The sequence below is a fragment of the Helianthus annuus genome, chromosome 3 (genome assembly GCF_002127325.2).
Source record: "Helianthus annuus cultivar XRQ/B chromosome 3, HanXRQr2.0-SUNRISE, whole genome shotgun sequence".
Lineage (NCBI taxonomy): Eukaryota > Viridiplantae > Streptophyta > Magnoliopsida > Asterales > Asteraceae > Helianthus > Helianthus annuus.
This window is the reverse complement of record NC_035435.2, coordinates 150,334,890-150,361,518: the sequence shown is the minus strand read 5'-3', so window position 1 is coordinate 150,361,518 and position 26,629 is coordinate 150,334,890. Positions and strand designations below refer to the sequence as shown.

At 37.4% G+C, this 26,629-nt stretch overlaps 4 protein-coding genes across 8 annotated transcripts; 2 read left to right on the top strand and 2 right to left on the bottom strand.

Moving 5' to 3' along the window:
• The first annotated feature begins 269 nt into the window (after positions 1–269).
• LOC110930046 (protein CYCLOPS) lies at positions 270–3,717 on the top strand. 2 transcript variants are annotated; one of them, XM_022173259.2, is made up of 10 exons: positions 270–639; positions 716–765; positions 847–945; positions 1,226–1,274; positions 1,352–1,404; positions 1,879–1,888; positions 2,210–2,792; positions 2,911–2,950; positions 3,200–3,328; positions 3,441–3,717. In XM_022173259.2, exons 1-10 carry the CDS (start codon positions 448–450, stop codon positions 3,562–3,564), a joined length of 1,329 nt encoding a protein of 442 aa, XP_022028951.1. In that variant the 5' UTR covers positions 270–447; the 3' UTR covers positions 3,565–3,717. The 2 variants fall into 2 exon arrangements, with proteins under 2 accessions (XP_022028951.1, XP_022028950.1); XM_022173258.2 differs by having other exon boundaries at positions 844–945.
• A 12-nt stretch (positions 3,718–3,729) lies between these two features.
• LOC110930047 lies at positions 3,730–7,217 on the bottom strand. Its single transcript, XM_022173260.2, has 5 exons — positions 6,866–7,217; positions 6,476–6,606; positions 6,072–6,194; positions 5,858–5,985; positions 3,730–4,123 (listed from the first exon to the last, which is right to left on the bottom strand). Exons 1-5 carry the CDS (start codon positions 7,203–7,205, stop codon positions 3,817–3,819), a joined length of 1,029 nt encoding a protein of 342 aa, XP_022028952.1. The 5' UTR covers positions 7,206–7,217; the 3' UTR covers positions 3,730–3,816.
• Positions 7,218–8,314: 1,097 nt separating this feature from the next.
• On the top strand, positions 8,315–13,333 carry LOC110930048 (replication protein A 70 kDa DNA-binding subunit A). 2 transcript variants are annotated; one of them, XM_022173264.2, is made up of 3 exons: positions 8,315–8,687; positions 10,899–12,950; positions 13,039–13,333. In XM_022173264.2, the coding sequence occupies exons 1-2, from the start codon at positions 8,389–8,391 to the stop codon at positions 12,940–12,942; spliced, it is 2,343 nt and encodes a 780-aa protein (XP_022028956.1). In that variant the 5' UTR covers positions 8,315–8,388; the 3' UTR covers positions 12,943–12,950; positions 13,039–13,333. The 2 variants fall into 2 exon arrangements, with proteins under 2 accessions (XP_022028956.1, XP_022028955.1); XM_022173263.2 differs by having other exon boundaries at positions 13,036–13,333.
• An 8,227-nt stretch (positions 13,334–21,560) lies between these two features.
• Positions 21,561–25,998, bottom strand: LOC110930049. Of its 3 annotated transcripts, XM_022173267.2 has the most exons (5): positions 25,884–25,998; positions 24,893–25,034; positions 23,783–24,064; positions 22,214–22,416; positions 21,576–22,088 (listed from the first exon to the last, which is right to left on the bottom strand). In XM_022173267.2, the coding sequence occupies exons 2-5, from the start codon at positions 25,007–25,009 to the stop codon at positions 22,034–22,036; spliced, it is 657 nt and encodes a 218-aa protein (XP_022028959.1). In that variant the 5' UTR covers positions 25,010–25,034; positions 25,884–25,998; the 3' UTR covers positions 21,576–22,033. The 3 variants fall into 3 exon arrangements, with proteins under 3 accessions (XP_022028957.1, XP_022028958.1, XP_022028959.1); XM_022173265.2 differs by having other exon boundaries at positions 21,561–22,416; XM_022173266.2 differs by having other exon boundaries at positions 21,561–22,416; positions 24,893–25,031.
• Positions 25,999–26,629: the final 631 nt, after the last annotated feature.

Sequence of the window (26,629 nt, the reverse complement as noted above, 5' to 3'; positions counted from 1 at the left end):
TATAATTACAAGTATAAAAAGTTTAAAAAACATATGCGTCTTTGGTTGTATATAGTATGAAACATATGCAGGACGGTATCCTTGACTGCCGTTTCAAGCAGGGGCGGATTTAGCATGGTTCCATGGGTTCCCAGGAACCCATTTGATTCGAAGAAAATGGAAAAAATTAGTGTAAACCTTGTATGATTTGGGAAAAAATAATGAAAATTAGTGAAAAACTAACAAACGGAACCCAGTGGAATCCTACCCTGGATCCGCCACTGGTTTCAAGTTGCAACAGAAAAGACAAACGTATATTCTAGCGAGATGTCACCGTTGCAGGTCCCATCATTTTGGTTTTTTAATGTGCCCACCAAGTGTTTGATGAATGTCTTGACTGAAAACAAACCATGCTACGCGTATATCTTTTAAGTTTATTATTTGGTGAAGAACTAGCTGTTGTTGTGTATGGAGATGGAGGGAAGTGTTTGTTCAGATTTGTACAGAAACACGAGCGAGGAGATGTTTATTAGAACGTTGATGGAGAGTTCGGTCGGGTTACCAGCACCGACGATGGAGAATCTTGGGTTCAAGAATCTTTCTAATAACTTAAGGGTGGATAGTGAAGAGCTCTTCAAAAGCTGGCTCACTACTGGAGAAGTAAGTAACATGTTTTGATACTTCACATTTGTTTTGATTGTTGAGTAGGCTCATATTTTTGTATTTTGATTGCTAGAATCAAGGCCATAGTTCAACTCATAATCGTCCTCCTCGGCAATTATCAAGGTCAGTTGATTTGATTTCCCCCCTAACATCATGTCTTGGCAATCCTTTTTTAGTATTTACTTGCCACAAACAATGCAGCAGGATGCTCACTGATCAAGCTAGTCAACAAAACTGTGTTCCGCCCCAAAGTCCTTGGGTAGTCAATGATGCCTCGGGTGACATGAATGGACATTCAGTCAGGTACCTACAACATTCGCTGTATATTTATGATCTTAATTAACGCCAGCTATGATAACTACATTATAAAGTGTAAAATGGTCTTTTAAAAACAAATGGACATCCATCCCAGGGACTAAAGTGTGATAGTTGAGTAATCACTTTGTACAATATTCGTAAAATCTAGAAGTTAAGGGCGAAAGGTGAAATTTTGACGTAGCACAAGGACAATCCGTGTAACTTACTTTTTAAACAGGTACAAAATATTGATTTCTTTCTTTGTTTTTTTTTGGCATGTAATCAGGGGTCCTGCAGAAAAGGGGTTGCAGGGTAGCAATTTATACCTGGCTAAGGTTTGCTTGTATTGATAATATGTAATAATATCGATCAACGACTATTGGCGTGATCTCATACCTCACTTTTCGTGTAGGCATGGTTTAATAGTTCCCAACCAATGACCAGAAGTCGTTCATCAGAATTAAGGTAATAATCGGTACAGGTTGAAATTGGTTGCCGGTATTGACCTGAAACACTTTGTCCAAAACATAATGTTTTTTTTTTTTTTTTTTTTTTTTTTTTTTTTTTTTTTTTTTTTTTTTTTGAAACAAATAGCATGTTTCATACGATTACAGAGTCGTATTATTTCAATAATAACTTAATGTGATGTAAAAGGTTTTATACGTTTTATGCAGATGAGAGCGTGAAAGATGTCACAAATTAATAATCGTGTCGAATTGATTCTGTCCTTGTCATTTTTCTATACTGATATGGGCATGGATACGTGTAAAAGTCGAACATTGTGTGGTCCTTGTATACGGACGTATACATCAAACTTATACGTGCCCGTATATAGATTGTATCGGGGCTGACTTGTTTCCATTTTTATCTACTCTTTTATATTTTACCAATTCGACATGTTAGATAGGTGGATATAACCTAAACTTCTACTGTTTACAGGAGGAAGTATGTTGCAATCAGGGGCGGACCCACATTGGTGCCATCGGGGTCCCCGGACCCCAATCTTTTAAAAAAAAATAGTAGATTCGGTATATTAAATTGTATATGGACCCCATAAATACAATTAGGTGGACACCATAGAAATAAAAAGAAAGTTGGTGGAGTGGTAAATCTCCCTCTTTTCCACCAAGAGGTCATGGGTTCAATCCTTGATAAGCTCATTTTTCTTATTATTTTTAAAAATCTAGTTCAAACCTCACTTTAACTCGACCCGAACGAGGACCGACCCGAAAATGGACCCCATTGAAATAAAATCCTGGGTCCGCCACTGGTTGCAATGCAAAACTCACAGACAACAATCAATATAGAAGCGATGCATAATGAATCAAGGCTTGCAGTCAACCAATCGAAAAATGATTTTTCCAACCCCTTTAATGATCTGATCTCCACATCTAATTCATCATCATCTACTTTTAACGGCCCACAGGTCGATAAGGTTTCTTCTGTTGTGAGCATGCTAAAGGGTTCATTAGAACGCAAGAAGCTTGAAAACCGTGTTGAAAAAGAAGTGACCGATAATTCTTTAGAATATCGCACTGCGCAAGAAGTACGCGAAGTCCATTTAAATGATTTAATAGTTGGTGATATCAACGATGGTGTGTTAATGCAAAGACTTGAAGGAGCTATGGATGCTGACCTGGAGGGATTTGTGGCCCCCACAAATCTAATTCAGAGAAATGCCGGATCTCGAGAAGCTTCACAAAGTGAATCTTCTGCTGATCCGCATGCGATTTCAACAGGATTCGAGGTATCTGACGGTCCAAGCAATTCTGGTCAATCACAAGGTGTTTGCCACAGCCCCCGAAAGGTATTTGGAAATGGGAAATATACGGAAACGGGCAGCCTTGCAAAAGGTACGTGTAGAGTTGGCAAAACGGGTTGATCGGGTTGATTGGATAATCAGTGTAGAAAATATCACTATGAAAACTAAATTAATAATATACTAAATTAAGTTATTTTCAATAAATGCAGGAGATCCAACAAAGAAGCGCAGGGTAGAAAGGTCACGGAAGTATGTACCACCATCTTTTAAATGATTTAGAGAGAATTATTATGCCTTTAATAATACACTTTGGAGAATTTTGACCTGTTTTCTCTTGTCCCTTTGTTATTATTGACCCATTCTAAGTAAATGGGTCGAAATTTTCACTTCTCGTTAAATGTCAATCATTTATATTCGCTCATATTGCAACTATGTTTATAAGCCAAGTATAAAAGACAATTCAAGTTTCTGTTTGATTGATGTTTAATGGTGATGTAGAATGGCGGAAGCAAAAGGGAAAACTCAAACATCAGCAACTTCATCCGATGTGCAATCTATTTTGAAGCGATGTGAAAATCTTGAGAAGGAAGTGCGGTCACTCAAACTTAATTTAGCGTTCATGAACAGGTACAAACACACATTACATCATCATATACATCTACACACACATGTTGAAGCACATACACACATACAAGTGACTTTTCTTAAGAAGATATTACATAACTGATAATATATACAGGAAAGATTCAGAACAGACTAAGCAGATCGAAGATCTCCAGAAGCAGAACGAAGAAATGGGAGATGAAAAAGAACGTCTCTTAGAAGAGATAGATAGAATCTTATCCCGACAAGATAAGATGTGATCATTCATTTTTTGCTTTTCCGATAGCTGATACGACCACATATATTGGGCCTAACTAAAAGCGCTTCTCAGGGCACTATTATTACAAAAACATAATTCTGATGTCTTACCGTTACAAATATTCTTTTTACCATTAAGGTGATTACTATTGAAAAAAAATGTGAAATATATGCGAAGTGAGAACTGCATTTATTTTTTTTTTGTTAAAAACTAGCACTTCTACAAAAACAAGTGTTGCGTATACAACTTTCTTCTATGTAAGAGCACGAATGATGTCCAAGAGACTGTATCTCCGATACTGAAGTGCTAACCAACTCACAAAACAAAAACATGCTACAAAACAAGCTTGTTTCAAACGAACCAGATCGGCATCCCTTGCCCAACGGCCCCAACCCATGTTATCAATATGAGATTTGAGTAGATAAAGCATTCTACTCAATGCCATCGGGATCAACGAGACTAAAATTCCCGTAGCTGCTCCATCAATGACTTCCAAACTCAAATACATGAGCTCCCCTTGACGTATATGAGTAAACCAGGACATTAACATCTCCGTGGACCTACACAATTTGGAAAAAGAAAAATGAATGTTAAAGAGTTTGCTTGTTTATACTATTTCACTTCAATTTACAATTCTTAAATGGGACCATAGTAATATCTTCACTCTTTTCATATCTACAAACAGATTTCATAAAATGGAGATCTCAAATGTCAAATCACACACACAAAATGAAAGCTCAAAAACGTTGTACTATAAAATATACAAAAAGAAGTGTGTATATATATATATATATAGGGGATGGTTCAAATGAAAACCACTTTTATTGTGAAAACTCGAAAACTAACTAAAAAAGCCTAAAAAAAAACCTAAAAAACATACAAAATTTTTTTTTTTTACAATTTTTTTTAGAAAAATAGCTACTTTTTATATATGGAAAAAAAATTTCCAAAAAAAAAAAAAAAAAAAAAATTTTGGTTGTACTGCACATGTGCACTAATACGGAAAGCCTAAACCACTTAACCCACCCCCACCGACACCCCCCAAAAACCTAAACCCCCCACCCCCCCCCCCCCAAAAAAAAAAAAACCTAAATTCACCCTCCCACCAAAAGCCTAAACCCCCCCCCCCCCCCAAAACCTAAACCCCCCCACCCCCCACCCTCCCGAAAACCTAAAACTAAACCCTAAACATAAACCCGGAAAAAACCTAACCCCCCCACCCCCCAAAAACCTAAACCCCCCTCCCCCCCACACCCAAAAACCTAATCCTAATCCTAAACCTCCAAAAAAACTAACCCTAAAAGCTAAACTAGACTCAAAAAGCTAATTTTAGGCATGTAATGCACATTGTAGTACATGTTATATTGCACATGTGCACTACTATAATAATAGTATTGAAAACAAGACGACACCATAAATCTTTTTTTATGTCATAAAAAATATGCTCGAATATACTTGAATGAAAGATAAGAAAATTTGTGATCTTATGGTGCCATTTTTGTTTTAAAATGATAACGTATGGAGAAATGGGAAATGTTTGAAAAGTTATATATTTTTTGTTCCAATTTTACCCCTCCTTCATTAAAAGTCTTCCCCCCCCCCCTCCTTTTTAGTGGGTTTTAGTTAGTTTTCTAGTTTTCACAATAACTAGTGTTTTTCATTTGAACCTTCCCCTATATATATATATATATATAGGGAGCCGCTAGAATGAGAACCACCTCGAGTTGTAAGAACCGCGAGAACTACACCCCACGGAGCGCCGTTCGCCATGATTTTTTTTTACAAGTAGATGTGTATATTATAAACACAGCCGTAAAAAATCATGGCGAACGGCGCTCCGTGGGGTGTAGTTTTTTACACCACAAGTTTGGTGAAAAAAAAAGAAAAAAGAAAAAAAATTAAAAAACACCAAACTTGTGGTGTAAAAAACTACACCCCACGGAGCGCCGTTCGCCATGATTTTTTACGGCTGTGTTTATAATACACACATCTACTTGTAAAAAAAAAATCATGGCGAACGGCGCTCCGTGGGGTGTAGTTCTCGCGGTTCTTACAACTCGGGGTGGTTCTCATTCTAGCAGCCCCCTATATATATATATATATATATATATATATATATATATATATATATATATATATATATATATATATATATATATATATATATATAATATTATAGAAGTAGAAAATGAACAAAAGAATTTTATGACAAGTAAACACACCCTGCTGCTTTGATTCGTATTCAAGAAAGTGACTCGTGTTCAAATGGCAAATCAAGTAGTTGATTAACTCACATAATAAGATAGCGCTCAAGCATTTCCGTCGTTGATGGATGGTCAGATTGGCAATCAAAAAACTCATCATAATACAAGTTTAGTTTTGAAATGCCCAGGGCATACCAGCAATCATAAGTTTCATTCACCTATAAACAAAAGAAGCAAAATGAAATTAAAGTACCATTGTACGTGAAACAATTTCAAGGTTAATAAATCATGTAAGCAAGAATACCTGGAATGTATCTTTAGCCATCCATGCAGCATCAAAAGTGGGTCTGCAATCATGTGGTAGGGCCTCACTGGGAGCTTCTGCAAATGCAGTATGAGAATAACCAGAGCGGTCTGTATATTCTACCTGAGCAGGAGCAAAGCAACAAAAACATAAGACCCTGCATCATTCTTTCGGTCCGGGTCAAAACAGGTCACGTCACACTGCATACACGCCATTTTTCTGTTTTTTTTTACAAATAACTAATGTGATAACATGATCACAAAACAATATTAATATAATAGTAGCCTAAATCTTTGACCAAAGGATGCACAAGGTTGTATGCAATATATAAACATGTTTGAGATAAGATAAGATAAGACAACACGAATCGACCTATTCATAAGTAAACAGGCAAAAAAGACCACCTCAAATACAGAAGCCCAGTAATAATCATAGCGGCATCGGAATTTCTTCTTTGCAGACGGGTAAAATACATGTTTCAGTGTATGATTCAGCAGTCCAAGTTCGCAGACTTTTGCTGACCTAATATCTACACCTGCAACAAATCTAAAAATAGTCATCTATGTTGACCATCTTAGTTTATACTTGCTGGTCGAAAACTACCCCTAAAAATACTTCATTTCTGCTGAACAAACAATCTAACAAATTACTAATCATATTTTCACTATCATATATCTTCAACTCAATTAAAACTACATCAATTCAATTCAACAACTCACTAGAACCCTAACTTTTATTACTTCTTCATTTCAGATACAGCAAAACACTACAACATTCAAAAAAAAAAAACTTACTGCTGGAGACTATCTTGCACCGAGAGGGGGCATAAAACGGATACGAAATCGAGATGAACAACGCTAAAAAAACAACCGTAAACACAACTAAAAGGGAGAAAACTACAAATAGAAAAGCAATAGAGGATCGGAGTAATAGGTATACAAAAGAAGTCCTCTTCAAGAAATCTATCTGCTCCGGTGAGCTCATGGTTTGTGTGACGGTGAGTGTGATCACCGGAAGAAGTTTCCGGTGATCGGAAAATAAGGCGGTTTTTGTTTGTAAGATGAATGAAGAAAGCTTGTGTGGGACGCTATGTGATGGAGGGTAAATTTGGAATATCCCCGTGAGTGGGTTCATCGACTTATTAAATGTTGCATAAACAGTCCCTCTATTATATTCAAAATGCTAGGTTTGTTTTTTATGTGAAGATACATAAATTCATATTGCATTTTATGGTGACGGATAAAAAAAATTACTAAACAGGATTAGCTATAGGAGATTTGAAAATTAGAAGAGAGAGTCAAATGAATATCCAAAACACCAAGTTCTTCTTTTAGTAAAATGTCATAGATAAAAATAATAACGATAAACTGTGAATTCGTATTTCTACTACCCTTTGGTTTAATAATTTAGATATGAATGCACTCAAGCTCCCTAACCTCAAGTTCAACTCATATGACTTAGAAAGTGCAAGTTCATCCAGTCTGTATGTATATCTAAAATTTGAGTTTGTACTGAGAAAACTGAATAGTACTGAAAGCTCGAGCTCAACTCATTGCGGTCTTCATGTCTAAAGTATGAGTTTGGCTTGTGAACAGCTTTACAAGCTCTAGATCGACTTAGGCTCAAGGGTGATAAGGTGGATGTGGTGACAATGGTGGTCACGATGGGTGGCTGGGGCAGTGGCAGTTGCGCTTGCCGCTAGTAGGTGGTTATGATAAAAGTGCTAAGGAAGCGTATCAATACCGGTAGGCGGTTACCGCGCCTCGGGTGATAATATCTAATTTATTTATAACTGTTTGGTCACTCATAATGTCCTTCTGTATTTCATGCCCATTATAGAAAATTTCAATTCCAAACGAACAAATTTCATTTCCAAACCTATTCATACAAATTTCATTTCCTTCGATAAATTCCAATCATACTAAACCCACAAGATTTTTTCTAAACAAAACATGGTTGTAAAAGTCGCTAGGCGATTCCTAGTCGGATTTGAGAGTCCTCGGGGAGTAATCGACCTAGGCGAACAATACTCGGGCTTCGACAGCCTACCTTGTAGCGACTACTCAGGGTATACTTGGAGCCTAAATGGGACTTTTACAACCGTGAACAAACCCACTAAGTTTTTTTCTAAACAAAACTACAAGGATAGGTTTTAGCAAGTCTCCAAAAAAAAGGTCACCAAATATAACATTTGACAAGGAAACCTATTCGCGCTCAATAAAAACCAAAATATTTTGATTTCCCTCTCTTTATTTCACCATCTAGGGTTTTAAAACCCCAATCCACTACACTCACTCTCAAAATCAAAACCAAAATCATGGCCGTAAATCTTACTGCGGGCGCAATAGCGGCACTATCCACCTCAGAATCGTCAACGCCGGATCTGAAACCGGTGCTACAGATCATGGATATCAAGTTGATTCAAACGCAAACTCCGGCCGCCGCTGCCGGAGGAGAAAACAAGGATAGATACCGGTTTTTGTTATCCGACGGTACGTTTTTCCAGCAAGCGATGGTTGCTACTCAGCTTATTGATGTGGTTAGATCTAAGCAGGTGCAGAAAGGATCCATTATTCAGATGACTCAATATACGTGTAATAGGATTCGTGACCGATTGTAAGTGTTGGTTATTTGAATCTTGTGTTATATTTTTTGTCAACTTTTGTTTCTTTGTAGTTTGTAGGTATATCCATTTTTGTTGCATTTTTATCTTGATTTTGTGGGTTTTTTTTTTTTTTATTTAGAGGACAGTTTAAGATGATTGCATAAGTGAAGTTAGGGTTTTTAGAGAAGATTCTTGCATTGGTTAAAATCTTGATAGTATTTCTCTGTGCATAGGGAACTGAAAACCTAATTAGACTTGGGTGGCTGGATGGCATATACTAAATAACTGAATAGTCTATTTATTTTAATTTTTGGGTTAATGAAGATAAAATTTTCTGTAAGTTTCTGTAATGTTTGTCCGGACCTTTTGTTGTACAAAAATGTATATGCATCATTGTTTAATGGTTAGGGATCTGGAGTGGAGTCGGCAAAGTGTGGTAAAGTGAGTTTACCACTCGGTAAACACCACCACCAACACTAGTTTACCGCTCAAACTTTACCAAATCGGTGGTGGGTTGACGATGCTGTGAAGAGTGTGTGTGTGGTGGGGTGGGGTCCATGCAATCTTTCAACCAATCACACCCTTTTTCCTTTTTTTTTAAAAGTTTACCACTTCAACAAGTGTCTAAACAACACTTTTCAGCAAAGTTTAAACACTTTTCACTAATTGACGTGGCGCACTCTGATTGGTTGATTTTTTAGTTTGCCACTCTCAAGTGTTTAACCACTCCTTACACCCTTAGGTAGACCTATTTTGGTGACACAGACCTTTAGGAAACTGAAAAAGCAACTGAAGTAGTTTAATTAAGGCTCATCTCTAAGGCCGGGGGTGTGGTATATCGTCCCTGGCCCCCTCAGCGTCGTTAGCGCCCCCTACCCATCCTCTGCCCCCCCCCCCCCCAAGGGGGGAGGGGATCGATCCTCCGCCAGCTCAGTATCTAGCGCTAAAGGGAGGGGCTGGTGGGACCCATTGTTTTCAGACAATCAATTTTTTCCTTTTTATTTTTTGTTTTTTGTATTTTGTTTAATAGGGGGGCTTTAAACCATTGCATGCAAGTTAAAGGGAGGGACTTTAAAGCTCCCTATGTGACATGGCGCTGATGTGGCGTGGCACTATAAATCCCCTAGGGGCTTTAAACCACACCCCCAGCATAAGGATATTGTCGTTCTTATGAGATTACACGTTTTTGAGGGGCTGATGGAGATAGTTGTTCTTGTTTAAGGTTTTAGATACCTGTTTAAAACAAATATGAGATCACTAAGTTACTACCAACTTATGATGTTAGCGATGGTGTTTGTTGTTTTGGATAATATTCTGCTTTATTTAAGGTTTTCTGTTTCTTTGAGAAATGTGCAACAAGCTTGTGTCTTGTCAGGCCACAGTGTTCAACAGCGTCCATAGCGGACACTACAGCGAATAGCGGGGCGAGCCGGCTATATGCTGCTACAAGGTACTTTGCGACTACATAGCGGATTTGTGAATTCCGGTGGCAGTGCTGCAGTTTCTGCCGGAAGCCAGAAAGAGGGAAAGAAGAGAGAAGTGGCCGTTGCGTAACCTGTGTCTTAGGTGTTTTAGGGTTTAAATAAGATTAGCTATTTTAACATTTAACCCTCTATCTTTCATTAGTTTATGTTTGGTCTCTAAAATTTGTAAATTTTACATAAAAAGGGTAAAACTAGTTTACATTTGGTCTATAAACTTGTAAATAGATAAACGAGATGTATAAAACTAACACTATATCTATATATATAATTATAAATAGCTATTTTCATTTCTTAAATTTTCTACTACCTTATCGCCAAACACGAAAAAGCGGGTGTTATTTTGCCGCTATCGCTACCTAGCATATAGGTAGTTTATCGCTATTGACCGCTATTTGCTGTTGACAACTATTGTCAGAGCGTGTGCTTGTAGCAACTCTCTATTCAGATATCAGTTTCTTTATGAACCTGATGTGGGTATCACACCAGCAACATATTGTATCTGATTCTTGCTGTATTATAGTATGTGCAAATTGCATCATATTATTGATCCTTAAATTCTTCTTGATAAGGTATCTTATTTAATGTGTATACTATATGTATACTGTTTGGTTACCTACTCATCCTGTGATTATTAGAAGTACATGTTTAAATGTTTTATCCATTGCTAAAAACCCTGTTATGGTTAACAGATTCATGTTATTTTTGAAACTGACCATCTCCTCTTACTATTATGTGCAGTATTATTATTATCATAGGTCTCAATGTGATTATCGATACGTGTGATATTATTGGTGATCCAAAGCCATTCTCTGTTAAGCTCCCTGGCAATGACACTTCTTCAATCGAAAGATCTGGAGCACCAATGCAATCTTCTCTAAATCAGCCAGCACCAACAGTTACAAGACCAAATACTAATGCGGGCCCACCCGTTCACGCTCGCACCAGTGAACACAATGCAGGCTTGCATTCTTACGGGAATGGAAGATCTGCAGTGCCAATGCAGTCTTCTTTTAACCAGCCAACCACAACAGTTACAAGACCAAATACCAATGTGGGACCACCAGTTTATAATAATGCTTTCAATAACAATTCGGTAAATAACCGTATGTCTTCGATCCGACCAGCATTTAATCAAATGCCCCCAATGTATGGTAACAGGGGGCCTGCGGCTAAAACTGAAGCTCCTGCAAGAGTTATACCAATTGCTGCTTTGAATCCATATCAAGGTAAATGGACCATTAAGGCTCGGGTGACTGCAAAAGGCGAGCTTAGACATTACAGCAATGCGAAAGGAGATGGTAAAGTTTTCTCCTTTGATCTTCTTGATTCCGATGGAGAAATACGCGCAACGTGCTTTAACGCTGTTGCTGACCAGTTTTACAACCAGATTGAAGTGGGCAAGGTTTATTATATATCAAGAGGAAGTGTAAAACCTGCTCAAAAAGCTTTTAACCATTTAAAAAACGACTATGAAATTACACTCGACCAGACGTCAACAGTTCAACCTTGCTTTGACGATGACAACTCAATTCCAAGTCAGCAGTTTCATTTTCGGTCTATTGCCGAGATCGAAGGTATGGATAGCAACACGATTTTGGATATAATTGGCGTGGTTTCAAGTATCACTCCTTCATCGTCAATAATGACGAAAAACCAAACCGAAACTCAAAAACGGAGTCTTTCGTTAAAGGATATGTCCGGAAGAAGTATTGATTTGACTTTATGGGGTAACTTTTGCAATGTAGATGGTCAAAAAATTCAAACCATGTTGGATTCTGGTCAATTCCCGATACTAGCTGTGAAGTCTGCTAGAGTGCATGAATATAACGGGAAGTCTATCGGGACCATATCCTCGAGCCAGCTGGTTATAGAACCTGATTTTCCCGAGGCACATAAACTTAAAGAATGGTTCAACGGTGTCGGGAGGAACGCCCCTACTGTACCTATGTCACGGGAATCCGTGTCTCGGACTGATAAGAAGACGTTAGCCCAGATTAAAGATGAAAAGTTGGGGATGTCTGAAAAGCCTGATTGGATTACGGTTAATGCCACAATCTTCCATATAAAAGTTGAAAACTTTTGCTACACAGCGTGCCCGATTATGGTTGGTGATAGAAAATGCACGAAAAAAGTTGTGAATAACGGAGATGGAAAATGGCGGTGTGACAAGTGCGATCAGACCGTTGATGAATGTGATTATAGGTATATCCTACAGGTACAAATACAAGACCATACGGGTCTCGTATGGGCAACTGCATTTCAAGAAACTGGCGAGGAGATAATGGGTGTTTCCGCTAAAGATTTGTATCTCATAAAAAATGAAGAACAAGACGATGATAAGTTCACAGAAATTCTTCATAATGCTCTTTTTAACGAGTTTAGTTTTACACTAAAAGTGAAGGAAGAGAGTTACGGTGATGATCAGCGATCAGTAAAATCCAATATTTTTAAAGCACAGAAGATAAAGTTTTCATCACACACGAAAGCTCTACTTCAAGAAATAGAGAAAATTCATAAAAAGGAGGACCCAAGTTCCGTAACGATAAATCACGGGCTTAAACCTCAAACAGGGACTGTGGGTCAACAAACTGCTTTGCCTGCTAGTCATGTAGGTCATTATGGGAGTCAATATGGTGGTTCTGTTGGAAGAATGAACAGTGGTGTGTCTTCAGGTGGTGGAAATGGTGGTGCCTCCGGTGAGTGCTTTAAGTGCCATCAGTCGGGGCATTGGGCAAGAGACTGCCCTGGTGTCCGCAATGTTCCTTCATACGGTGGCTATTGACTTTAAAGGTATGAAATATTTAACATTTTTTTTATTTAAGTTTGAGTTTTCTGTTACTTGTGGAGATTGACTGCAAGATTTTTGATTATGCAGCAGATGTTTGCTGGCATGCTTGCTCCAAATGTTCCAGTTGCTGAAACACAGGTTTGCGCACTTTGGTTCTCTTTAGGTTTTGGCGCATTTTTGTCTTGGAGACCGCGCATGGATTTCTAAGTAGTATGTTCTTTCAGTTGTGGTTAAAGTAGTTTACTAGTTCGGTATGTGTAATGTTATTATTTGTGCTCAGTTTTTGTTAACATCTTATTTAAATGTGCTGTAAATCAAGGCTGCTTTATGTTTGTGTTTGGATGTGTAGTATAAGCCAGCGGTTTTGATTAATGAAGTTAAATTATATGTTAAAAATTGAAAGTAGTTTATCGAAACCACATGAGATGTTTGGTGTTTATTTGATATGATTATGAACTGATTGTGGGTTCGAACGGAAAACAAGCACCGTGCCGGAGTCGATTTCTTTTCACCTTTTCTTTCGTTGCGCCCAACGACCAGACACAAACACTGTATTTTTTGTAAGCGTATTGTGGTTGAAGATGATGAAGGGAGGGGGTTTCAGCTCATATATAAAGGAAACACAATGTTGGAAAAACTGGGAATATGGACGTAATTTCTAATTAAACTTTTTAAAGGGCGTGTTTCACAAATTAGTTCTATAGAAAGAACACAGAGTGTAATTTACTCTGTTACTTATTTAGTAAATGTGCAAAATGTTCTTAAAATATTTATAGAGAAAAAAGATATTCAAGGACTATTTCTTAAATTGAAAAGAAGCTAGTAAAAGTTTTTAATCTAAATGAACCATTAGAGTGTGCACATACATTCCGAAACTATTACCTTAGTTGTTACATTAGATTTCAAACCAATCTTAAAAACTTTCATTTTTTTAACCCCAAATTTTCCAAATTTTCACCTTATACTCTATTTTTAGGCTGGACGGTATGGGGTTAGTCCCCGATGCTCATCCAGGTCCGGCGACGCTTCACACACCGTGCCGCCCCCTCGTCCGCCTCAAGCCGTTTGAGACGGTCTACAAAATGACAAAAGAGTGTGGTTTTCGAGGACCTTTTGACCGTTTGATTAGAAAAAAAAATTCCAATTTCCATCGACACCCCACACACTGTGCCCCCCCCCCCCCCCCCCCCCCGCGTCCTGACCGTCCGCCTCAACCCGTTTGAGACGGTCCACAAAATGACAAAAGAGTGTGGTTTTCGAGGACCTTTTGACCGTTTGATTAAAAAAAATTCCAATTCCATTAAATAAAGCAACAACCATTTTTTAAAATTATACCAAATTCACTCCAACTTTTATAAATACTCACCACTTTTACACAATTTTTCACACCTTTTCACCCACTACAATCTCATATCTCTCTCACATTTTATAAACACTCTTCCCTTTTTATATAAACTCAACATTTTTTATACCATTTTTTACCCCCTTCTTCCATTTCTTCATCTTCTTCGTCTACGTGGTATTCATCATCTTCGGAAGAGAATGACGCATTTATGGAAAACATGATTATGTACGCGGCTCAGGTCTTCATGGCAGGTGATGAAGCGTCGCCCCAACGGTTAACTAGATAAGCAAAATTAAACCGAGACAAAGAAGGTACTTTACTATTTTTTCGGTATGTTTTATTTAGATTTGAAAATGTATTTTATAATTAATTTCATATATTTTTCGTTTTAAATATATAGCCGCCCACGATAAACTAGTGGCCGATTATTTTGCCGACGAACCCGTGTACACAGACAAGATGTTTCGACGTCGGTTCCGCATGAGTCATCGACTTTTTTTACGTATCGCAGGCGACATGGTCCAGTCTGATCCGTTTTTTACACTGCGATACGACACTAGGGGGCAAAGGGGTTTCACTAATTTACAAAAATGTACGTCGGCCATTCGCCAACTTGCATATGGTTACGCACCCGATGCATTAGACGAGTATTTAAAGATGTCCGAAAGAACCGCACGTCTATGTTTGCACAGGTTTTGCGAATGGGTTGTCAAATTATATAGCAAGAGATACCTGCGGAGACCGAACGCAAACGACGTTCAAAAATTATATCAAGCACATGAACAGAGACATGGTTTCCCAGGAATGCTCGGGAGCATTGATTGCATGCACTGGCCATGGCAGAACTGCCCAACTGCCTGGCAAGGTCAGTATACTAGGGGAGATCATGGACATCCGACTATTATTCTAGAGGCTGTTGCGTCACAAGATCTCTGGATCTGGCATGCTTTTTTTGGTCTACCTGGTTCGCTCAATGACCTTAACATCATATACCAGTCACAGATATTTGATAATGTAGTGGCGGGAACAGGTCCAGAAACAAGTTTTACGGTTTCGGGTGTAGGATCGGATTCTGACCCGAACGAGTCAATCAGAGGAGTTTGATCAGATACAGGTGCGGAAAACAAGTACCTGATGTAAAAACAGCTAGATATTCTCTTAAATCTCTTTTCTGATTAATTTGACAACGTTGACATTCAGTTCTCACACCGGCAGCACCTCGGTATGGAATCCAGAAGGTTACAAATGAGGTCCTCTTATGTGGTATTTATAGTCCAGGTAGGTTCCCTTATACGGACATGTCCGTATAAGCGGACCTGACGAATAAGCGGACCTCCCATGTCCGTATAAGCGGACCTGACACAAAAGAGGATCTCCTATGTCCGTATAAGCGGACCTCCTCTCTACAACACGTATTCTCTCTAGTTTTCTCGTAAAACACGCCCTAATCTATACATTACAATGAAAGACTCGATCTAAGACGAAATCAACAGATGTAGTGCACCAACATCGGGGGTGGAATACATGCGAGGTTACTACCTAACAGATGGAATATACCTAACATACTCGACAATTGTTAAAACTATTCCGCACTCGACAGACAAAAAAAGAAAAAAAATTGCGAAGTATCAAGAGGGTGCGAGAAAACATATTGAACAGACTTTTGGTGTTCTGAAAAATGGCATATCATTAAACATCCAGCGCGTTTGGCTACACCAAAAAGGTTACGACACATTATGTACGCTTGTATCATCCTTCATAACATGGTCATTGAAGATGAAGGTAGAGCGATATGCGAGTACGACGAAAATGCGTCTACCGAAAATTCTGTTCCAGTTAGTTTGGAACAACAAGATTTGAACATGTTCTCTTTACGTAACGAGTACACACATCATAACCTACAAGCGGACTTGGTGAAGTACATTTGGAACAACGCTCAAAACGAACCAGACGACCACATGCAGGACGGAGACTAGTAGCTTTTTTTAATATTTTTTTTAATCCTTGGGATTTTTTAAGTTTATGTTTTTTTAATTTATTAGAATCCAAGTTTTGAAAGGTAGAAAGGTGTAGAATCAAGTAATGATCAAGATCGTGCAAGAATTAGAGTGAAAACTTATCGGGATTGAGAGAAATCTGAGAAAAGGTGAAGAAGATAGCTGGTTCGGTCAGAGCTTTCCAAAAATGGAAAGTATGATAGTGACAGCCCTATTTATAGGCTTCCAAAAGAGGAAAGTGGCAGCCGATCGGCTGGGAACTCCGATCGGGTGGCCAGCTCGATCGGCTGGCAAGGTGCTAGCCGATCGGCTGGCCTGTTCGATCAGGATGTTTCCTGTTCGATCCGCCACGCACTTCGAGTATTTTGCGACGATTTTCGACGCTTCGATTCCGACGTACGATGATACGATTTCGATAGAGTTCCGAGTCAAATTACTTTTAATCCCAACCACTATATCTAACATACAATCTTCGTTATGTCACGTTTCGATGTTGGTTTTGATTGAGTTCGGTTGCTTTTCGAGTTTCGATTCTCGATTGATTTGCTTGGATACCACACCAAATATAAAGTAAGCACGCACAAGCAACACATAAGGCACACACACACGTATAACAATACCACAATTCAATAATTCAATAATTCGAGTCTCGAGTTTGATTGATTGTTAGATCGGTTTGATTACTGATTAGGTTAACTTTATCGCATTGTTACTTCCTATCATTCACAGTCGTAGATCGGTTCGCATTAAAACACGTTCGATTACCTCGATTCTTGCTGATTACAACACTTACTCCACATAATACAACTAAAACACAAAATCGACTATCTACAGTCAAAGAAAGTCAAAGTTGACTTGGACTTTGACTTTGACTTTGACATTCGAAAACACGGGGTGTTACACATGTCACAAAGTGAAGGCTAGTAGGTTATCGACAGAGAAATATGCACAGACGTGACTGCGACTTGTAGAATGCGTAACACGTATCCCCACTGGGATACGTGAAGTAAAGCCCTTAACAACCCATGTCCACGACAGGTGCTGAGTCTAAACTATAGTACTATCATTGCTAAGGTGTCAGGCAACAATCACTGTGTTAACATAACATACAAGCATTCATCGAATAACACGTAGCATGCAATAGCGGTTAGCGTATAAATAGTGTTTACGTTGTGTGTCGATTGTGATTTAGAATACATAACGTATGTAACACCCAAAAGTGCGTAAAGCAAAAAGGGTTCGAGTATACTCACAGATAGCGTTTAAGTTAATAAACACTGTCTTGGATTGAAGGGAGCGTTGAAGAAGTTAAAAGTACTCCATGATGACATCACCCTAGAACACTTCAAATCCGTTGATTTCACGGTTAAAAGTTAAGATTTAAAGGTGGAAATGATGAAGAAGTGTGTGTAGATCATAGAAGTACAAGATTTAGGTTGAAAACTTACAGGAATTGTGAGAAATCGAGAGAAAGGAGGGCTTGAGCGTGCTGGTCGAGTGAGAGGGAGCTGTCACATGACAGGGGGTATCTATAGGTTGCCAAAATAGGAAAGAAAGGTGCAAGTGTCGGATGACATCTCGATCGGATGGCACTTCGATCGGATGGCTATCCGATCGAATGGCTATCTGATCAGATGGCCATTCGATCAAAGTGTCCGATGAGTTGAGTTTCGGCGTTTCGTTTCGCGTGCTGAGCGTTGCGATGCGATAGTATTAGACAATAACTACGATTAGTTTAATCAAAACCCGTTATATATAACATACAATCATCTTAAATAACTTGTGTTTAGCGTTTGCGATTCAATTGCAATAGAGTTGCGATTGCGTTTCGATTTATCACCACAAACATAAAGTAAGCATGCACAAGTAACACATAAGTAGCACACACACGTAAAACAATATACAGAACAACATACCGACTAATAGGTTTTGTACTACGATTGCGATTGCGATGCGATTAACGATAAAGCGATAAAACGTGCGATAAACATCGATTAAACCTCGATTATTAGTAAATACTCCACATAATACAACTAAAGCGATTAAAATAAAGATTCGATTACAAGTCAACGAAGTAAAGTCAGTAGTTAAGCAAGGAGTGACAGATCGCATTTAGCAATCTTTTCTTCCTTTGACTTTGACTTTCGTAACACGGGGTGTTACATATCAGTCGTGACGACATAACCCAGATGAATTGTCACAGCACAGACGTTCATCTCACCCTGTTGGTATGCTGTAGGCATTGACTGTTTCGTGTGATTAGTTTGGCCGTAAGCTACGGCCACTCAATCGTAGCTTACGACGGGCTATTTGGCAAAATGTTGATTTTGTTGTTTTGTGCGTTCGGGTTCAATTTGTTATGTTATAAACTCCTTATAACTAACGTATTTGACGATTTATGAAATCTAGGTAATGATTTTGAAGTCACGAATGGAGATCAAGCTCAACGAAGAACCGAACACGACCAAGTTAAAGCTTCCGCACTTTGTTTTGTTATTACGAAACGAATCAATGATAACACGTTGAATTGTTTAATTTTTATAAACTTTTAATAAACTCTTTTTATTGTACGAAGGTGTAATCACATATAAATTCTTTTATATTCGAAATATTATTAGAATTTCGATTTATTAATTAAGGACGTTACAACTTGAAACCAACGGAGTGTCCTGGTTTTGAGACAGCGACTACCCAAAGTGATTCGACAATTCCCTCGAGTTCGGGCACACGCTTTGACCTAATAGGTAAATGCTCTCACCGCAGTGCGGTTAACGACATTACCCTTCCGGTTACTACGCGTCCCGAGTCATTGAAATAATCGAGACTTCGGTGAGATTTAAAATCGAGGAGTGGAATTAGTTATTAAGATGCGGGTTTCACCCCTAACTTAACAACTTCGTTCCATAACGGTGGTTGTTCTCACCGAATAAGTCGGGAGTTCCACTGGATAGATATGGAGATTTTCCTCGAGATATGGATTTCACTCCTAACTCTATGCGGGAGTTCCACTGGATAGATATGGAGATTTTCATCGAGATATGGATTTCACTCCTAACTTTACGGAAGAATCTCGTGCGGGATATATTACGCGGAGTGAGTGGCCTTATCGAGAGTTTTTGGTTTTCACACCTAATCTCGACACAATCACTCGTTGGTGTTATACGAGTGTCTTCAAGTCTTCCAGTGTGTGTATTGTGTTAGCCTTAGGAAAGGTGTGTAAGTATTCTTAGATAGAAGCGTATTCGAGAGAAATTAAGCTTTATGGTGGTAAACAGTCTCTTCGTGCGAGTTGACACACTCTGTACGAAGCGTGATTTAGGCATTCATTGATTATGTTTCAATACGTAATTACGTACTAGCAATGTTTTAAAAACCGGTTTTTAAATCAAACCGGATTAGGCTAAAAAATGGTTCAACCGGTTGAACCAGATTGTACCAAGCGGTTCAACCGGGTTAACTACCTAATTCTATAACTTCATAAATTACAACATCAACTCAAAAGTTAATCCAAAAATGTATGATTACATATTAAAAGATAATCCAAAAGTAAATCCATGATTAAAAAAAATATCTAAAAGATAATCGAAAATCATTTAAGTTTCCAACAAGTTCTTTTAAATGAAAGTGTACGATATGTTTAAGCCATTTGAGTGTCGAATACATCAAGTTCACGATTGCATAAAAGACGAAATTCACTATTATCGCCATCTTCATCAACTAGAGAATAACTATTTTCGTTTCATACAATATTAAATAAGAACTTTAAGTTACGAATAATCATAATATATAAAAAATTACGTAAGATAAGTAACATATATAATAAAAATAAGTAACAACCCAAACTAAAATAACCCTAGGCCAGTACCGGTATTACGTTTCAAACCGGTATACCGGATTTTACCGCCGGTACAGACCTTATACCGTTTCACTTATTTACCGGGGTGTTTCGTACCGGATTTACATCTGGAAATGGTAATATTGGTATAACCGGCCGGTATTTACCGGTTTTTAAAACATTGCGTACTAGAACATAATCACATAACTTTATAGTTAGTAAAATAAAAATTTTCAAAATTAAGAAAACTATAGCAATAGTCTACTCAAATTAAAGATATGAAATGCTTGCTAATACGGTATAATGTTTTTTTTTTAAAGTTATCGTATGAAAAAATTGTAGCCGTTTGAAAATCATGAGGGAAATGAGCTTATGAATCACAAATGTGGGATTATCCTATTTTGACTTTTTCCCCACTTGTTTCCTTTGTTTTTAGTTATGTAAATTCTAAATTTAGAACCATTAATCTTGTAAAATGAAGGGTCAACATTCTCTCCTACACTTGTCTCTCCTACACTTGGTATATCTCCTACCTCCCTCACATTAATAAATGTATTAGAAAGAGAATTCTTTAAATTTTACCACTTTCTTCTTCGATTGCCGCCGCTTAACAAGTCGGTGTTAATACCACTTAAGATCAGACGCAACATGTCACATGACTAGTACAAAAAGAAACCAACCCAAGAACAAACATGTCACTTTCTTTTTCTGTTACCCGGCCCACCTTTTTACCAAGCTTAACTTCTAGGCAATAGTTTTAAAAACCGGTAAATACCGGCCGGTTATACCGGTATTACCGTTTCCAGATTTAAATCCGGTACGAAACACCCCGGTAAATAAGTGAAACAGCATAAGGTTTGTACCGGCGGTAAAATCCGGTATACCGGTTTGAAACGTAATACCGGTACCGGCCCAGGGTTATTTTAGTTCGGGTTTTTACTTGTTTTTATTATATATGTTACTTATCATACGTAATTTTTATATATTATGATTATTCGTAACTAAAAGTTCTTATTTAATATTGTATGAAACGAAAATAGTTATCCTCTAGTTGATGAGGATGACGATAATAGTGAATTTCATCTTTTATGCGATCGTGAATTTCATGTATTCAACACCCAAATGGCTTAAACATATCGTACACTTTTATTTAAAAGAGCTTGTTGGAAATTGAATGTTTTTCGATTATATTTTGGATTATTTTTTATTATGGATTTACTTTTGGATCATCTTTTAACATGTAATCATGCATTTTTGGATTAACTTTTGAGTTGATTTTGTAATTTATGAAATTATAGAGTTAGCTAGTCAACCCGGTTGAACCGCTCGGTACAACCTCATTCAACCGGTTGAACCATTTTTAGCCTAATCCGGTTTGATTTAAAAACCGGTTTTTAAAACATTGCTTCTAGGAGCGCTAATGTGAACAATTCCATTCCTTAATATCTTGTAAATTCGCAACAATAAAATTTATTTATGTTTAACAAGACCCGTAATAATCTACATAAATAAAACCCAAATAAAATAAAAATATTACTAATAAACAAAATGCACTACATAATAGCAGCCATTTTTACCTACTTTCAGATAGTCATACAATAGCATTTGCATCGCTAGTTTCATGGTACCAAATACTTACCTCAACAACACACACCAGGTGGTGATGATGAAGAAGATTGGTACCTTACACATTCCCCAGAAAATTGACCCCTAAACGGTTCATCACGCCTGCACTGACCCTTGGTTAGACCATCAACATCGGTCGAAGAACCATGACGAGCAATGGTTTCTACAGTAACCACTTGAGCCAGCATCTGGGTTCGGATCCTCATCAACCTAACCCGTTCAGCTCTTGACCCGATAACCTGCCCAAGTATAGAAGCTGCAACTGTAAACGCCATAGCTGTTTTAGGCATCAAAACCGACTTTCTGAGCATGGCTATAAACGGCACGGCTGCATGCACTGCAATGAACCAAGATAGTGAGAATTTACGAGTGTGTTCTCTCCATATCCCTAAAGGAATATTAGCTGCCATTCCCAACATTCCTATGACCAGCATTTTCTCAGGGAGTCGTTGAGGGCGTAACCTTTTTACAAGGGCGGTCCTTGCTAGTGCAGCTCGGGCAGCAACTACGGCTCGTGGACATTTAAGCTTAACTCCAGGTGGTAGTTTAAGAGGTGATGCCACTACTGGGAGTACCTTGCTTACCGCTCTGTATGACTTGGCAATTGGGCAGTTTCCGTTTTCCAGCCACTCGTTTCCAAGTGCTTCGTGTGTCGATGTATCTCCCTGTATGGAAGCAAACCGTATAAAAATGGTCGGGTGGACGAGTCAAACAGATCCGGGTCAACATGGGTGGGTTTTTTTGTTACAGGTTCACAAGGGTCGTCGAGTAGACCCAAAACAGTTTTTCGCTCAATTCTTTTAAATTAATTTTGTTGATAACTAATGCGCTGGATATTGTTGCAATAATTATATTATGTCAATAATAATTAACATTCAAAATTTATGATTTAAGAAGTTTTATACATAATTTTGTGCAACTTTTGACCCAATTAAGAGTTTCCTTTTTTTATCTGTGTGACCCATTAGCTAAATTTAAACTTTACATGTGTGACCCATTAGAGATAAAAACATAGCCCGAACGACATTATCACCTCTGGTTTGCTATAAAAAAGTGAAGGTCTTAATTCTGAATGATTAGAGACATCATTTTTTGTGCCACTATGATCTGTTCCGTTTTTTTGTAAAAAAAGTCGCTGGCAAGATTGGTGGGTCGGGTAATGGGTCAATGTGGTTAAGGTCAAAACTATATAAGTATAAGGAAAAATTACAAGTTTTGTCCTTTATCTTTATACCACCTTTCAGGCGGTGTCCTTTTTAACGAATGTTGGCAGACGGTGTCCTTTACTAGGTATTTTGTTGCATGTTTAGTCCTTTACACCCAACCCAGTTAAAAAACCCTGTTAATTGTTGGGTGTAAAGGACTAAACTTGCAACAAAATACCTAGGTAAAGGACTAAACTTGCAACAAAATACCTAGTAAAGGACACCGCCTGTCAACAATTAACAGGGTTTTTTAACTGGGTTGAGTGTAAAGGACTAAACTTGCAACAAAATACCTAGTAAAGGACAACGCCTGTCAACATTCGTTAAAAAGGACACCGCCTGAAAAATGGTATAAAGATAAAGGACAAAACTTGTAATTTTTCCTAAGTAATAATAATACTAATCTAAATTTTGACCCCTTAAAAAAACTGTTGACCCATTCTCTTTTTAGTTACAGGATGTCACCCATTTGGCCTATTTATAATACAGCATAACCTAAACCAACCAATATGTATATGAGCTGAAATTGCCACCTAAATGAAAAAAATGATATTTTTAAAGAAGACCAAAAAATGACATTTTATCATGTCACAATTGACAAAATTCTATAGTTAAAGATAACATTGTCGATTAAATCATATATTTTGTTCTCTTTTGTTACTCTTAGATATGTTGACATGGCTTTGAGTAAGAACAAATAAAGCCAGAATTTGTTTTGCCGGCAGTAATATTTAGTAACTTGCCTACAAATAACTCAATCTTAATACTTCTATATTCATGGTTTATTAATACGTATGTATTTCAATGCTTAGTGGTATGAACGCACCTTACGCGATGACTCCTGTTTGGATGATTTAGATTCACGTTTCTGCATCTTCCGTTTTTCAGTAAAAGCCCCAAAACCAAATGGACCTCCTGGACCAAAAGCTGACAAACTAATTGTTGCAACATTTGCAGCTAAAGGGTTAAACTTCGGTTCGCATTCAGGTTTTATCTGTTCAAAATCTCGCTCAAACAGAGGGACAATCCCGTCTTTTCCATGGAAAAGCTTGAAAGCCATTTCAAAGCTGGAGTCATCTTCAAATATTGGACCCCTGTCTCCATTTTCCTGTTAAGTATGACACAAAATTACAAAAATATTATTAATCCACAAAAGTAAATACATACATATATATATATAGGGAGAAGATCATGCGAGAACCACCTCTTATTGTGAGAACCGCGAGAACCAATGTGAACACACCAAAAATAGCTAAAAATCACACAAAAATTTTTTTTTTGAATTTTTTAATATTTTTTATAAAGAAATCGCTACTTTTCGAAGCCAAAAAAAAAAAATTTTTTTTTTGCTTCTAAAAGTAGCGATTTTAACATAAAAAATATTAAAAAATTCAAAAAAAAATTTTAGATTTTTTTTTATTTTTTTAGATTTTTTTAGGTTTTTTTGGGGTTTAGTTTTTAGCATTTTAGCTTGTGGGGGGGGGGGGGGGGGGGGGTTTAGGTTTTTTTTGGGGAGGGGGGGTGGGGGTTAGGTTTTTTTAGCTATTTTAGGTTGTGTTCACATTGGTTCTCACAATAAGGGTGGTTCTCGCATAAGCCCCTCCCTATATATATATATATATATGGTTAGGATCATGTGAGAAGCACTAGGCTAATTGAGAAACTTGAGAAGCATTCTGGACCACACATTTTCCCAAAGCTTTTCGCAATATACATATATGTATAGTTTAAAATTGACTATATACATATGTGTATAAGTCAATATACATATATGTATATAGTCAAGTTTAAACTATACATATGCGTATATTACGAATAGCTTAGGGAAATGTGTGGTCCAGAATGCTTCTCAAGTTTCTCAAATAGGGTGGACTTCTCTTAGGATCCCTACCCTATATATATATATATACATATACCAACAACATACACAACGTACAGGAACAGGCAGATGGATTGACGCGAAAGAGAAGTTGGTTGTTTTGTTGATGTTCCTTAAAAAAGGACATCTTTGAATGTCTTGCTGATTAAAAGGACCGTCAGATGTCTTATCCATTTGCTTCTTAGTGCAAAATTACCTGCTGCATATATTTCACTTATTAGAAATCTCAGAGCTACACATTGCATTCTAGTATAAGATGCAATGATGCATAATGTAACAACACTGCGGTAGCTTTTTGAGACAGAAAATATGTCTTTCGACATTTGCAATAACATTATGCTGTAGACTTGTAGCAACTAATACGCATGCAGCTCAGGTAGATATTTGATAAAATGATGCACACGATGTGTCTTGAGAGTAGACCTTGTGGCTCAATACTATAATATAGCCACCCCATATCCTTATCCCGTTCGTTTAACTTTAACCAAACAAACGAATGGACACAAATACTTTAACAAACGGCTTTTTTGTTCGTGTTTGCTTCTTCAGAAACTCAACTTGTTCGTCTTCGTTTATGTTCATTCATGAATATTCTAAACGAACACAAACGGAAACCAAGTAAAGGTGAACAACGTTATCCAAATTAAAGTCTAAATATCATAATAGCTTTGTTTCAAAAATGCTTATTTCCTAGGGTTTTACTGTAACATTATCATAATGCAGAAGCACCATAAGGAAACAATGACACCAATTCACCAACAACAGTTATCAAAGAAATGACGAAAATTGATCATCATTCTCTTTAATTAGACCAAAGAAACACGTATTAGTTTAACCTAATCATCAAATCATAAAAGGATATAATTCCATAGCCATACACACCAAATCTACATTCTACATCACATGATCACTAGAATTGATTAACAATCAACATATAAGAAAAACCTAAGCAATTCATCAATCAAAATGAACGAAAATCCAATCCTACAGAAAAAAAAAAGCAATAAACATGGAATCAAAAGAGATAACGAGAAGCAGAAAAACTTACGTATGAAAAATAACCGGCGTATGGTGGAGCTTTTGACGCAGAGACGTGTGGACGCCACGTAACAGACGTCTGGAATAATGTGGTTTCAGATGAACAGGAAGGATTAGGGCTATATTTATTTTACCTTTTTTTTTTGTTAATCTGATTCGGGTAGAGTTGTGATATCAGTTACCTAGGTTTTTATCCGGGATTGCTTCCCGGGCTCGGGGAAGTTATTTAGATTAATTAATTATTGTTTGTAATACGACCACATTACATCAACCATCTCATTCGATTCAACATCAATGTCTTCAAATCATCGGAGTAGATCATGAACTCATATTAGAGGACAAACAAAAGCACAACAGGACCATATGAATAATATCATTTCCACGTTTACATCAATGCACTTACATGATAGGGTGATTTGGAATTTTGAAAAAATCTTTGTTTTTGTACCTCTTTTACAAAATAAGGTGTTGACCAAATTTGAAACAGATGTTAACCAAAAGTCAATAAGATATTGACAAATAGTTAAACAGATGTGGAGCTTAAACAGATGTTTGGTTTAAGGCCAAACATCTGTTTATGGCCAAACATCTGTTTAAGGTCAAACATCTGTTTAAGTCCAAATATCTGATATAGATGAAGAACATCTGTTTAAGGCAAAACATCTGTTTAAGGTCAAACATGTGTTTAAGGTCAAACAACTGTTTAAGTCCAAACATCTGATATAAAAGGCCAAACATTTGTTAAATGCCAAACAT

Excerpts from the sequence above, each read along its gene's own strand:
- LOC110930046 (XM_022173258.2), top strand. The coding sequence starts at position 448 with ATGGAGATGGAGGGAAGTGTTTGTTCAGATTTGTACAGAAACACGAGC. Across the intron at positions 640-715 it reads GCTGGCTCACTACTGGAGAA|AATCAAGGCCATAGTTCAAC; the intron begins GTAAGTAACATG and ends TTTGATTGCTAG. Across the intron at positions 946-1,225 it reads ATGAATGGACATTCAGTCAG|GGGTCCTGCAGAAAAGGGGT; the intron begins GTACCTACAACA and ends GCATGTAATCAG.
- LOC110930047 (XM_022173260.2), bottom strand. The coding sequence starts at position 7,205 with ATGAACCCACTCACGGGGATATTCCAAATTTACCCTCCATCACATAGC. Across the intron at positions 6,195-6,475 it reads ACTGGGCTTCTGTATTTGAG|GTAGAATATACAGACCGCTC; the intron begins GTGGTCTTTTTT and ends GCTCCTGCTCAG. Across the intron at positions 5,986-6,071 it reads TGGCTAAAGATACATTCCAG|GTGAATGAAACTTATGATTG; the intron begins GTATTCTTGCTT and ends TTTTGTTTATAG.
- LOC110930048 (XM_022173264.2), top strand. The coding sequence starts at position 8,389 with ATGGCCGTAAATCTTACTGCGGGCGCAATAGCGGCACTATCCACCTCA. Across the intron at positions 8,688-10,898 it reads AATAGGATTCGTGACCGATT|TATTATTATTATCATAGGTC; the intron begins GTAAGTGTTGGT and ends TATTATGTGCAG.
- LOC110930049 (XM_022173265.2), bottom strand. The coding sequence starts at position 25,009 with ATGGATAAGACATCTGACGGTCCTTTTAATCAGCAAGACATTCAAAGA. Across the intron at positions 24,065-24,892 it reads CAATCCATCTGCCTGTTCCT|GAAAATGGAGACAGGGGTCC; the intron begins GTACGTTGTGTA and ends CATACTTAACAG. Across the intron at positions 22,417-23,782 it reads AACAGGAGTCATCGCGTAAG|GGAGATACATCGACACACGA; the intron begins GTGCGTTCATAC and ends GCTTCCATACAG.